Here is a 13,194-nt window from a genome sequence, read left to right as displayed (position 1 = left end):
GCTTATTATTATTAGGATTACTAGGATGACTATGATAATATTTTTTAATGGTAAATAAGTGTTGATGAGAATGTGGGGAAATTAGAAATCTCATACATTGCTAGTGGGAATGTAAAATGGTGCAGGCATTGTGGAAAGCAGTTTGGTAGCTCCTCAAAAAGTCAAGTACAGAATTACTGTATGACCCAACAATTCCACTCTTATATTAGAAGGATCAATCCGTGATAGCGTAAACATCCTCCACCTTCTGCTATAAGTGCAGTATAAAGACTGTAGCGGGCCTCTGCTCACAACGCAAAAGAAACAGATGGAGTGGGAGCCCACCACACCATGTTCTAGACTCCATGTAACCTCATCTGAAATATATTCTGTACTTGACTTACTTCGGTGCGTTTCACGTCCCTTAGCCTATCTAGTCTTGCTTCTCCCACTTCCCCTGAAGTGGGTTGACATGAGCATTGAGCATTACAGAACAGAGAGAAGGGGACCGTGTCAGAGGAGACCTCCCAGCACAGATTCTGTGGGAAAGTGAGGAGGAAACCCGAGAGCCCCAAATTCGTTCTCCCAAGTGTACGAGGACAAAGGAACCCCCCACTAGCCAAGTTGGCAAGACATCACGTCCACTCTACAGGGTACACAGTGCATCCTCGAGTTAGGTGAGCAAACGAGAAACCAGAGCCGCCTCACGGCATTTGCAGCCTCGCAGGTATCCTCCCGTTGGCTTGGAGCAGCCGGTTTCCCGGAGGCCCGCGCACTGCCATGGACGCGCGCACTCACTCGGCGCAGCTGGTTGCTAGGAGACATGCCCAGCCACCTCCTCCAATCAGCACGCACCTCTTTGCGTCCAATCACAGAAGCCAGAAGAGTGGTAGTCGGAGGTGAAAGGTCACGCTGCTATTTGGCGGCCATTTCTCTGGAAGCTACGCGGCTGGCGTCCCTGCTGTGGCTACTCCAGTCACGAGGGTCAGACGACAGCTGGGTCGGCGGCGAGTAGCCTGCAGCGTTTGCCCACTACTGCAGCAGTAGTCGCGATGGTAAGGAGAAAGAGAGCGGCAAGTGTCCCGTGAGAGAGAGAGGGCGGGTGACCAGCCTTGCCGGGCCTGGTGGTTGGTTCGCGCGTTTCCCATTCATCCGCGTGAGGCGCGGCGCGCCGGGTGGCCAGCCCCTTTCTCCCTGCTCTGGGTGTCTGAGGCGCGCCCTCCTTCCGAAGCACTCCCCTTCCCAGGAGTGCCCCTGACCCCTTCCCCGTCTTCGTTTTGTTTCCGAGTCTGAGGTGTCCTTGCTGCCTGGGGCCACAGGGCTGGGGTAAAAATGCAGCGGTTTTTCACGTCCCACTTATCACACTCCACAATCCGCTTTCGTCCCGTGATGTTGGGGGGCCCTGCAGCCCTTTGGAATACAGAGCCCAGGCTTTGAGCATTCTCCTGTTCGTTTAGCAAAGCTTTACTGAGCGCCTGCCACCTGCCAGGGCCCGGTAACGTTCTAGGTGCTAAGAATATAGGATAAAAAATACTGATGCGAACCCTGCTCTAGGTTAACTCAGACATTAATCAAACAACGATAAATACATAATTTTGAATAACGTTAACTGCTAAGAAGGGAGCAAACGGTGCTGTGAGGGGGCGCCGTGGTACGTTAGAAGAGTGGTTACAGGTGGCATCCCTTGGAGGAGGGATTGAACCTGAAATCTAAGAGATATGGAATGCAGCCCCGTGAAGAGCAGGAGGAAGCGTGTGTACCTCAAGCTCAGGGAACAGGAGCACAGGCTGTGAGGCCGGAAGGAACACCTGACTAGCTGGAGGAATTGAGAGAAAGCCACAGCCGCCTGCAAGGATAGTGGTCATGAGATAGGGTCGGGCAAGACCTCTGAGTGGTAGTCGGAGGTGAAAGGTCACGCTGCTATTTGGCGGCCATTTCTCTGGAAGCTACGCGGCTGGCGTCCCTGCTGTGGCTACTCCAGTCACGAGGGTCAGACGACAGCTGGGTCGGCGGCGAGTAGCCTGCAGCGTTTGCCCACTACTGCAGCAGTAGTCGCGATGGTAAGGAGAAAGAGAGCGGCAAGTGTCCCGTGAGAGAGAGAGGGCGGGTGACCAGCCTTGCCGGGCCTGGTGGTTGGTTCGCGCGTTTCCCATTCATCCGCGTGAGGCGCGGCGCGCCGGGTGGCCAGCCCCTTTCTCCCTGCTCTGGGTGTCTGAGGCGCGCCCTCCTTCCGAAGCACTCCCCTTCCCAGGAGTGCCCCTGACCCCTTCCCCGTCTTCGTTTTGTTTCCGAGTCTGAGGTGTCCTTGCTGCCTGGGGCCACAGGGCTGGGGTAAAAATGCAGCGGTTTTTCACGTCCCACTTATCACACTCCACAATCCGCTTTCGTCCCGTGATGTTGGGGGGCCCTGCAGCCCTTTGGAATACAGAGCCCAGGCTTTGAGCATTCTCCTGTTCGTTTAGCAAAGCTTTACTGAGCGCCTGCCACCTGCCAGGGCCCGGTAACGTTCTAGGTGCTAAGAATATAGGATAAAAAATACTGATGCGAACCCTGCTCTAGGTTAACTCAGACATTAATCAAACAACGATAAATACATAAATTTGAATAACGTTAACTGCTAAGAAGGGAGCAAACGGTGCTGTGAGATAGGGTCGGGCAAGACCTCTTAGGCCGTTTTAGGAGGTCTGGGTTCCACTCCAAGTGCAGTTGGAAGCCATCGAAGCATTTTAAGCAGAGACATGGTATGATAAAAATAATACTTGCCATGTGGCTAATACGTTGGAGAAAGATGAGTGAAAACTGGAGATCCATTTGAGATCACTGTGAATGTGCTTATTCTAGAGGGTTTAGTAGCCAAGTTTCTTGGTTTTCTTTCTTTGGCCGATGAGTGAGCAGATGAGGAAAGGAAGAAAAGTCTGAATTCACTGGGGGTACTACCGGTTAGCTGAATAAACAAACATTAAGTGACTGCCCATATGTAGGAGGCACTGCAAAGTCAAAGAAGACCTAGTCCTAGCTCCTGGAATTCAGTTGAAGATCGTGGAGCATGATCTGTCCCTGCCTCCTTCTGTAGCCTCATACAAAACTAATTTGTGTGTCCCTGAGATCCCTTGTTCACTCTTCCCTCCTTTTACATAGGTACCCCCACCCCCACCCCACCAGATCAGCCCTTTTCCCTCTGGAAATACCTCTCATTCTTTAAAACAGAGGCATTACTTATTTCAGGCAACTCTTCCTTTTCTTTTAACCTGGATTGTTTGGTACCCTTGTACACAGCATATCTCCTCTTACTACATTGCAAAATAATTGTCTATTTGCATGTGTTTTGGCCCTCCCCCCTCCCACTGTGGGCCTGAGGACAGGGACTGTTATCTGCTTTTTTTTTTTTTCTTTTTTCTGCCTTTACCTTTGTTTCTTTATGGCCTTGGAACAGTGAGTGATGCATATTAGGTGTTCAGTGTTTCTTAAGTGAACAATGAATACTTCTACAAGTCTTGATGGATTGAAGGTGAAATTGGCTAACTGGGTATTTAAGTTTCTCTGATGTTCTTCAACAAAAGTGAAAATTATGTAATAATGTGAGGAAACAAGAGTTTTGCTTCATTTGGATACTATAAAATATTGGTGATTTGATAGAGAAGAGAGTAGGTAATGGAAGCCAAACTAAGGAAAAATAATCAATTGGGTTCTTTTTTTGTTCTTTGTGCAGAGTTTGCCCCTCAATCCCAAACCTTTCCTCAATGGATTAACAGGAAAGCCAGTAATGGTGAAGCTTAAGTGGGGAATGGAGTACAAAGGCTACCTGGTGTCTGTAGATGGCTATATGAACATGCAGGTAAGCTGAAGAGTTACAAAGATCATTAAATTGTATTTATTTTTCTTCACCTGACTCCTCAAAGGTTTAGTGTGACTTACAAAGATGTAATTAATTTAATTGACAAACACAGAGCAAAATTCAGGAATAAAGTCAAGGCCAAGGAGGGTGTTGTAACTGTGATAACTATGTATGAGACATATTAAACCAAAATTCAAGCACGGATTTGACTCCTAGCGGTTAAAAGTAAGAAGAGCTCAGACATTTGATTCACAATGCCATAAGACAAATACACTAGAGTTCGCAGAAAAAGCAAAACTTTTCCCAGCACTTAGCTCTGAGAGAAACTTTTCCAGTGAAACTCTTAAGTCTTTTGATGAATGCTAAATGTACAACATCAAAGTAATTTGATAAAAGCAATTCTTTTTTTTTTTTTTTTTTTTTGCGGTACTCGGGCCTCTCACTGTTGTGGCCTCTTCCATTGTGGAGCACAGGCTCCGGACGCGCAGGCTTAGCGGCCATGGCTCACGGGCCCAGCCGCTCCGCGGCATGTGGGATCTTCCTGGACCGGGGCACGAACCCGTGTCCCCTGCATCGGCAGGCGGACCCTCAACCACTGCACCACTAGGGAAGCCCGATAAAAGCAATTCTTGAGGGAGAAGACAGACTGACCAAAAGAATTAATGAACTGGCTACTTGTCTATTAAACTAGCTTCTGTAAATGTTTCAGCCACGTTTTGTTTTTTGTTTTTAATTGAGGTAAAATATATATAGCACAAAATTTACCACTTTAACCATTTTCAAGTGTGCAACTCAGTGGCATTAACTGCATTCACATGGTTGTGCATCCATCACCATTATCCATTTCAAGAACTTTTTCATCATCCCGAAGGGAAACTCTGTACTCATTAAACAATAACTCCCCATTCCCTTTGCCTCCTGGTAAACAATGTTCTTTTTGTCTTTATTGTAGGAACCTCATATAAGTGGAATCCTACAATATTTGTCCTTGTGTGTCTGACTTATTTCATTCAGCATGGTGTTTTCAGGGTTCATCCATGTTGTAGCATGTATCAGAATTTCATTCCTTTTTATGGTTGAAATATTCCATTGTGTGAGCGGTCCCTCAGTATCCTTGGGGGATTGGTTCCAGGACCTGCCTGGTATACTGAAATCCACAGATGCTTGAGTCCATACTTGGCCCTCCGTATCCGTGGTTCTGCATCAGCTTGTTCATGCAGTCTCAAACCTGTGTTGTTCAAGGGTCAACTCCACCTCATTTTTTTTTTTTTTTTTTTTTTTTTTTTAATTATTGATTTATTTATTGGCTGTGTTGGGTCTTCATTGCTGCGTGTGGGCTTTCTCTAGTTGCGGAGAGCGGGTGCTACTCTTCGTTGCGGTGCGTGGGCTTCTCAGAGCGCAGTCTCAGTAGTTGTGGCACACGGGCTTAGTTGCTCCGCGGCATGTGGGATCCTCCGGGACCAGGGCTCAAACCCGTGTCCCCTGCATTGGCAGGCGGGTTCTTAACCACTGTGCCACCAGGGAAGTCCCTCCACCTCATTTTAATCGTTCTTCTGTTGGTGAATATTTGAATTGTTTCCACCTTTTGACTGTTGTGAATAGTTCAGTGAACATAGGTGTACAAATATCAGTTAGAGTCTCTACTTTCATTTCTTTTGAGTCTGTATTCAGAAGTGGAATTGCTGTATCATACAGTAATTCTTTGTTTAATTTTTTGAGGAAGTGCCAGACTGTTTTCCACAGCAGCTGCACCATTTTACATTTCACCAACAATGTACAAGGGATCCAGTTTCTTAACATCCTCACCAACACTTGTTATTTTCTGGTTTTTTTTTTTAATAGTCATCCTAATGAGTGTGAAGTGGTATCTCATTGTTTCGATTTGCATTTACTTAATGATTAGTGATGTTAAGATCTTTTTATGTGCTTATTGGTCATTTACATATCTTTGGAGAAATGTCTGTTCATGTCCTTCGTGTCCTTTGTCCATTTTTAAATTGGGGTGTTTGGTTTTTTTGTTGTTTAATTCAATAGTTTTCAGCCAGGTTTTTGAAGAAAGAGTTTGAGGTTATATTTTCCTGAAGCGCAGGTATTTATGTGACTGATTAATGGCTGATGAGTGAACTTTAAAGGGTACCTAGATAGGTGGTCAAACCAATCATGACTCCAAGTATTCCAAACTGATAGTGCAGTAGACACAGTACTAATAGGAGCACTTGTAGGCCCAAAGCTGACATTTTCCTTAATTTAAGAGTTTACCACCTGAACAGACAATGCTCAGGTCCCCAAAGTTCTTATAGAGCATGGTTTTGGCCTGGAAAATTCCCTAAGCAGGAATCATTTACCAAGGCCATAGAGAAATTTGAAGACTATATCCATTGTGCTGAAAATGTTCCAGACTTAGATAGTGGTGATAATTACATAACTTTATGAATATACTAAAAACCACTGACTTGTATACTTTAAAAGAGAATTTTATAAAGAACTATATCTCATTAAAAGAAAGGAATAAAGAATACCCACCAAATATTCGATTTTAGAAGTAATATGGCTTCCTAGTGAACCTGCCAGAGTTATGAAATGTATCTCTGAGTAACTAACCGCATTGGTGATGCTTTTGAGTTTGTTCACTCAGTGAATATTTACTGCGAGCCCCTATGTGCCTGGCACTGTGAATACACCAGTGAACAAAAACAAAGTCCCTATCCTCAAGAAGTTTGTGTTTTAGTGATGGGAGATGGTAATATAATGTGATATGGTATCAGGTAATGATAGATGCTATGGAGAAAAAGAAAGCAGAAATGGAAGAGGGTGACAAGAGTGTACAGTATTAGATAGGATAGCCAGGGAAAGCCTCTCTGAGGAAGTAAATTTAGACAGAGACCAGAATTGAGTGAGCAGCTGAAGAGAGTGTTTGGGGAAGGAGCATCCCAATCTGAGGGAACAGCAAGTTGCAAAGGCTTTGCGGCAGAAACATGCTTTTTCTTTTCAAGGCACAACAAGAAGGTGAGGGCAGAGTGAGTTACAGGAAGTATGATAGAAAGATTGGAATGGTAGTCATGGAAGACCTTTTAAGGGATTGTAAGAATTTTGGATTTTATTTAAAATGTGATAATATACAAACAGCTCATACAACTCAATATCAAAAAAACAAAACAAAACCAAACAACCCAATCAAGAAATGGGCAGAAGACCTAAGTAGACATTTCTCCAAAGAAGACATACAGATGGCCAAAAGTCACATGAAAAGATGCTTAACATCACTAATTATTAGAAAAATGCAAACCAAAACTACAATGAGGTATCACCTCACACTGGTCAGAATGGCCATCATCAAAAAATCTACACACAATAAATGCTGGAGAGGGTGTGGAGAAACGGGACCCCTCCTACACTGTTGGGGGGAATGTAAATTGGTGGAGCCACTATGGAGAACAGTATGGGGGGAGTTCCTTAAAAAACTAAAAAATAGGGCTTCCCTGGTGGCGCAGTGGTTGAGAGTCCGCCTGCTGATGCAGGGGACACGGGTTCGTTACCTGGTCTGGGAAGATCCCACGTGCCGCGGAGCAGCTGGGCCCGTGAGCCATGGCTGCTGAGCCTGCGCGTCCGGAGCCACGGCCACTGAGCCTGCGCGTCCGGAGCCTGCGCGTCCAGAGCCTGTGCTCCGCAACACGAGAGGCCACAACAGTGAGAGGCCCGCGTACCGCAAAAACAAACAAAAAATAGAGTTACCATATGACCCAGCAATCCCACTCCTGGGCATATATCTGGAGAAAACACTAATTCAAAAAGATACATGCACCCCAGTGTTCATAGCAGTACTGTTTATAATAGCCAAGACGTGGATGGAAGTAACCTAAATGTCCATCGACAGATGAGTGAATAAAGAAGATGTGGTACATATGTATCACACACACACAATGGAATATTACTCAGCCATAAAAAGAATGCAGTAATGCCATTTGCAGCAACATGGATGGACCTAAAGATGATCATACTAAGTGAAGGAAGTCAGACAGAAAATGGCAAATATCATATGATATCACTTAAATGTGAAATCTAAAAAATGATACAAATGAACTTATTTATGAAACAGAAACAGACTCGGAGACAGAAAACAAACCTGTGGTTACCAAAGGGGAAGGAGTGAGGGGAGAGATAAATTAGGAGCTTGGGATTAACAGATACACACTGCTGTGTATAAAATAGATAAACAACAAGGACCCACTGTATAAAACAGGGAACTATATATTCAATATCTTATAATAACCTATAATGGAAAAGAATCTGAAAAACGGGGTAACTGAATTACTTTGCTGTGCACCTGAAACTAACACAGTATTGTAAATCAGCTATAGTTCAATTTTTTTAAAGTGTGGTAGAAGGCCTTTGGAGCATTATTATAATTTAGAAACGAGTTTAAATGTTGGTGAACATCTGCTGGAAATAATCGCTTTAAAAAAAAATTAGTTGATGTTAATACATTATTTCTGAGAGCTATTGCATACAAAACTAATTGTTGGCAACAATTTCAGACAAAACCATATCCCCTGAGTATAAGAGGTTATTTTTTGTTCTCTATAGGAGAAGGAATAATATCCAGTAGCATTATTAATTCATTAACATGTTTTAAATGCCTTACGTTATATCCTCTCTAAGACCTATTTTTCTTTCCCTTTGCCCACTTGCCTAGTTAATGAAGGAAACTTCCCTGTTTCCTTTCTATCTTGTTCATTTCTTTTGTGAGTCCCAGTAGCACTGATTGTAATTTTTTTTAATTATAAGTAAAGTTTATCTTTATGTAAAAGGAAAGCTAAACATTTTGATGTAAAATTAGAAATAATAGAGTTCTCTAAAGTAACGATAAAGGTCACTCTTAATTAAACCTCCTCTTAAGAACTTATTTTTTTCCTGTTTATTAGCACATAATTTTTAAAAATTCTTATTCAGTTCTTTAGTTTGGTTGTTGACTAATATAAGAGTACTTGGTATTTTAGCCATAGCTTTTGTACCCATTGGGTTCCTCAATATGATATAATGCTATTACTCTGAGAAAAGTTAACGTCTGTTTCTTTAGACCTGAATTATTCACAGCTTATTCATAAATTGGAGACTGTCTTCCTTGACATGTTGTTTTAATGTTTAATAGAAAGAAATAGTACATTATTGAGATATTTAAAAAATTGTGTTGAAACGAGCTTTATTATATATCAGTTCTATATCCATCAATGTTAACTTTACTGAATGTTTATATGAAACCAAAAAGTACTACAGTAGTAATAGAAAGCTAATCTTCTAATTATTGTAGGTAAATGTGAGTCATTGGTACCGAAAGGTCTCTGTTAATAAGTTCCCTCACCAATATTAGGTGTATAATACTATTTTCCTCTTGTGTGATTATACTAATATATTTTCTTTTTATTTAAAGCTTGCAAACACAGAAGAATACATAGATGGAGCATTATCTGGACATCTGGGTGAAGTTTTAATAAGGTAACAAAACATCAGTAGTTTATATTAGGAGTTACTGGTGAGCAGTAAAAATACCTGTTTAAATAAACTATTAGTGCCCCAATCTCAGAAATCCTTTTTTTTAATCACTATTAATTTTAACATAACATTCTACAACTAGACTTCAAGATTCTTGAAATTGTTAAACTTGTCAAAGCAGATTTAAATATTTGGGAATTGTTCATTCTTAAGGTTTTTCTAGTGTTGATATTAAACTTTCTAGCTCTTAACTGTACCTTTTTCAGTGGTTTTAGTTGCAAGAGCTTGGTTTTGAATTTTAGGTGGGTCTGGCTGCTGTTAGGGATTCGTATTACACTTATTTTCTAGAACTAGCTTCACATCTGCAAATTCTAGTCATTATTCCCTTTGGAAGATCATAAAGATACCATTTTTTAACAACCGCATGGTATAAAAATGAGTGTCATGTGCTCTTTAACAAACCAAAGGTAAATTTTTTTAAAAAAGAGAAAGAAATGATGTATTATAATTTTAGCATTAATATTTTTGTAATGAAAAAATCTAATAAACGTAGTAATTCAGATCTTATATGGTTTCTTGTTGGAACAACAAAATGGACTGTTTTTCTGTTTACAGGTGTAATAATGTCCTTTATATCAGGGGTGTTGAAGAAGAAGAAGAAGATGGGGAAATGAGAGAATAGCATCTTTTGGGGGGAATTTTTTTATATATATTTGTAGACAATAAAGATTTGTTTGTTTTTCAACTTGACTGTGAGCTATTCATATTCAGATATTTACATGCAGAGCTCAAATGTTGAAACAGTTGAAAAATTATTCACAGAACTAATGCTTTAAAAGCCACCCAACTTTATTCAAGTTGGTTTTCATGTAAGCCCAATGCTGTATTTTTTTTTCTATAAGGGAAATTTATTTATATGCTCTGTAAGTGTTTATGAAAGTCAATTTTAGCCCTCGTAATTGTATATTAACTGAGACCTTTTAAAAGCAACTGTTTCTTTTAGAGTTATTTTTGAGCCACTTTGGACACATATAAAGTTAAATATTTTCTTAGAGTTAATATAGACTGTATTATTTTACTTAGTAGTCAATAAATTACATGTTAATTCTATATCAATGTGAGCTAAATGATATGCACATTACAGCTAAAATTGAAACGTCACCTGAAAATTAAGATGGTTTTGAGTATAGAACACAACAGAAATTATGAACTGACATGTAGGCTGAAGACATATGGTTTGTTCACTTAAGAGAATTAAGTTTTCTGAACAGAACCCCTTAATGTGAATTAAAAATCAGTCTCATGGTTGGTTATGTCTCATTATGTTCTCATGAGAACATAATCTAGTAGTTTTCATTTAAGTTTTAAACTCCTGAAATCAGTATTTTAGAGTTGCACATTGTTAAAATGTATACTCCACAATGATAAAATTTACACTATGAACTTTCCTGTGGACTGGTTGAAAAAAAAAAGATTATTTAAAGTCTTAGGTTGTCAGAATGCCATTATTGCACTTAAATGGTCATTCACCATACAGTTACATCAGTAAGGTCACTTTGGATGTGTATCCCCACCTGGGACAACAGAAAGTATAAATGTTTAGCTGTATGGAATACTGGTTAGGATGTGGATAATAAAGGTCTTCAACAAAGGAAAATAACTCCCATTTCCAATCCTAAGAGCCTTTTAGAGTAAGGACCTGTCTTCCTGAAATTGGTTAGGCCTGTGTGTGGGGCAGAATATTGCCATTACTGAAAAGCAAAAATCTACAAAATATGCCTAAAGCATTCTGGTTATAAATGTCTTACTGCTCCTATTCAAGTGAAAAAATATTCTTGCTCCAGTGATTTTGTTCTTGTATCCTTGACTAAAAGTAGTTCACGTTTGTTACCAGATGGAGGTTTTGAGCGGTAGATAAGTTGTCTTCCCAGCTGAAACAAAAGAAAAAGTACTTAATATTTTCATATAACCATTTTCTATTGAAGTGTAACTAAAATCCTAATATTAACTTGATTTTTCTGTAGAATAATATAGTTTAAAATAGTAAATAATAATCCCAATTACAAAGGGATTGATAACCTAATGGATGTCCAAATGCAGGCAAAGTTAAGTAACGAATGGAGCACCATGGTATGCAGAAGACAGGGCAGTTAGGTTTTATGGGCAAGTGGGAGGATTTAGATAAAGTCATCAGATAGCTTGTGTTTCAGGTATGCTAAGCTTAGAGAAACTCCATGTTTGAGGCCAACACTTCATTTCTCAGTAATTGCCATAGCTAATTTCTACTCCATTGGTTCGAAGAGACCACTTTCCTCTGCTAAGCAACAGCTGACTGGCATTTAAAAATCCTGTTAAACAAAACCTTGAGAAAACCATGTACTATTTTCTTAGGCACTAGAAATCCTGTTGGCTCTTGGTCCCACCAGGAGAGGCTTAGGGATACCCCAGTTCATACCTATTTATTCTCTCTGGAGCATATACTCAAGTATATCATACTAATCTTTCTCTTTGAGTCTTTTCTCCTCCTTCTTATTCATTCATTTATTTTTTGTTTTGCCTTTATATCTGAATTTGTATAAATTAAATGGATAAGAAAACTGTTCTGTTAGACATGAAATTTGATGGGACATTTCCATTGTGCCTCAAAAGGGGCACCAACCCTGTGTGTGACTGTCCCCTGCATTGTAGAATGTTTGACATTCCTGACTCCAGAGAACTAAATAGCACTAGCAGTCCTCCCCTCATTATAACAACAAAAATATCCTTAGAGGACTGGAATCCTTGAATTCCTTTCCTAATGTCATATTTTTTCCCTCACTGGTGATGATCTCCTTTGATAACCTTTGTTATTAATTTCTGTCTGAGAAAATTGCCAGTGATGAAATGTCCTCTGAAAGAGTAAAATCTTCTTTCAGAGGTCTTCATACATTGTTGACTTATCAACATTCTTTCTCCAATTTTCTTCCAGATTTAGTTTTCATTCTCATTTTTAGTCTGTTAATTCAGTAAGCATTTATTGAGTGTCCACTATGTGCCAGGCATTGGGGATACAAAGGTCATAAAACTCATTCATGGTCTAAAAGGAAAGATGGATATATTAAAAAATAATCACTTTAATTTGGTGAGTTTAGTAAATAATAGTATATACATGTAGCAGGGTGATGAATGATTAATTCTCTCTTAGAAGAAGAGAAGTTAGAGTTGAACTTCTCAAGAGAAGCAGAGTTGAACTAGATAAGTACAGACCCTTTTAAAGATGAAATGCTTATTTAAATAAAATTAATTATCACTTTTTGACATAGTACATATTAACAGTTACCATACTTCAGAACTTTAAGTACTTACCTCAAAGGCTGGTTGTGAGGCACAGAAGCATTCACTATAGGTTAGCTGTGACTATGGTGAGAATCAATGTCCATATTAGCTTTGCAGTTAACTATGAGATTGCCTTCCTGGAATATACTTCAGACTCTAGCTCAGAGGAGGGAGAGTGGCATATAGAAACAAAAGGCCCTTCACACCTAGGGGGAGTCATAGACCACATGCACTCTGTGACTGCCCAATTCTAAACTTATTGAACAGGTAGTCTTGAAATATGAAGAACCTTGGCTTCTGGTCAGATTCTGCTGCTAAATCTGAAGTGACTCTGGGTAAATTATTTTAACTTCAACTATAAGTCTCATTATTTTTACAGTGTGAGGATTAAAAGACCCTTCCAGTAATATGTAATTCACTTACTATTATTTTTTTAATTCTCTAGTTTCATGGCACCTGAAGCTAAAGAAAAAGAGGAGAGGGGAGAGGTTTCTTTTACCAAAAAGTTAGTCTAATGGAGAACTGTAGAACCAGTAATTTGAATCATTCTAAAAGTAGCAAGGAACCAGAGAGAG

The 13,194-nt window shown here is 40.2% G+C and overlaps 2 protein-coding genes across 3 annotated transcripts in view; one reads left to right on the top strand and one right to left on the bottom strand.

Annotated features, from left to right (window-relative positions):
* Positions 1 to 909: 909 nt before the first annotated feature.
* On the top strand, positions 910 to 10,054 carry SNRPF (small nuclear ribonucleoprotein polypeptide F). 2 transcript variants are annotated; one of them, XM_024754382.1, is made up of 4 exons: positions 910 to 1,034; positions 3,689 to 3,814; positions 9,243 to 9,307; positions 9,920 to 10,054. In XM_024754382.1, exons 1-4 carry the CDS (start codon positions 1,032 to 1,034, stop codon positions 9,984 to 9,986), a joined length of 261 nt encoding a protein of 86 aa, XP_024610150.1. In that variant the 5' UTR covers positions 910 to 1,031; the 3' UTR covers positions 9,987 to 10,054. The 2 variants fall into 2 exon arrangements, with proteins under 2 accessions (XP_024610150.1, XP_024610149.1); XM_024754381.1 differs by lacking the exon at positions 910 to 1,034 and adding an exon at positions 1,882 to 2,039.
* Positions 10,055 to 10,972: 918 nt separating this feature from the next.
* Positions 10,973 to 13,194, bottom strand: part of CCDC38 (coiled-coil domain containing 38) — a 40,631-nt gene continuing 38,409 nt past the window's right edge. Inside the window, exon 14 of the mRNA XM_024754376.1 lies at positions 10,973 to 11,235. Coding sequence (XP_024610144.1) covers positions 11,122 to 11,235 — 114 coding nt within the window. The 3' untranslated portion in view covers positions 10,973 to 11,121. The remainder of the gene's footprint in view (positions 11,236 to 13,194) is intronic.

The sequence above is a fragment of the Neophocaena asiaeorientalis genome, unplaced genomic scaffold (genome assembly GCF_003031525.2).
Source record: "Neophocaena asiaeorientalis asiaeorientalis breed wild unplaced genomic scaffold, Neophocaena_asiaeorientalis_V1.1 scaffold92, whole genome shotgun sequence".
Classification (NCBI taxonomy): domain Eukaryota; kingdom Metazoa; phylum Chordata; class Mammalia; order Artiodactyla; family Phocoenidae; genus Neophocaena; species Neophocaena asiaeorientalis.
This window is presented reverse-complemented; position numbering and strand designations above follow the sequence as displayed.

Excerpts from the sequence above, each read along its gene's own strand:
- SNRPF (XM_024754382.1), top strand. Across the intron at positions 3,815-9,242 it reads ATGGCTATATGAACATGCAG|CTTGCAAACACAGAAGAATA; the intron begins GTAAGCTGAAGA and ends TTTTATTTAAAG. Across the intron at positions 9,308-9,919 it reads CTGGGTGAAGTTTTAATAAG|GTGTAATAATGTCCTTTATA; the intron begins GTAACAAAACAT and ends TTCTGTTTACAG.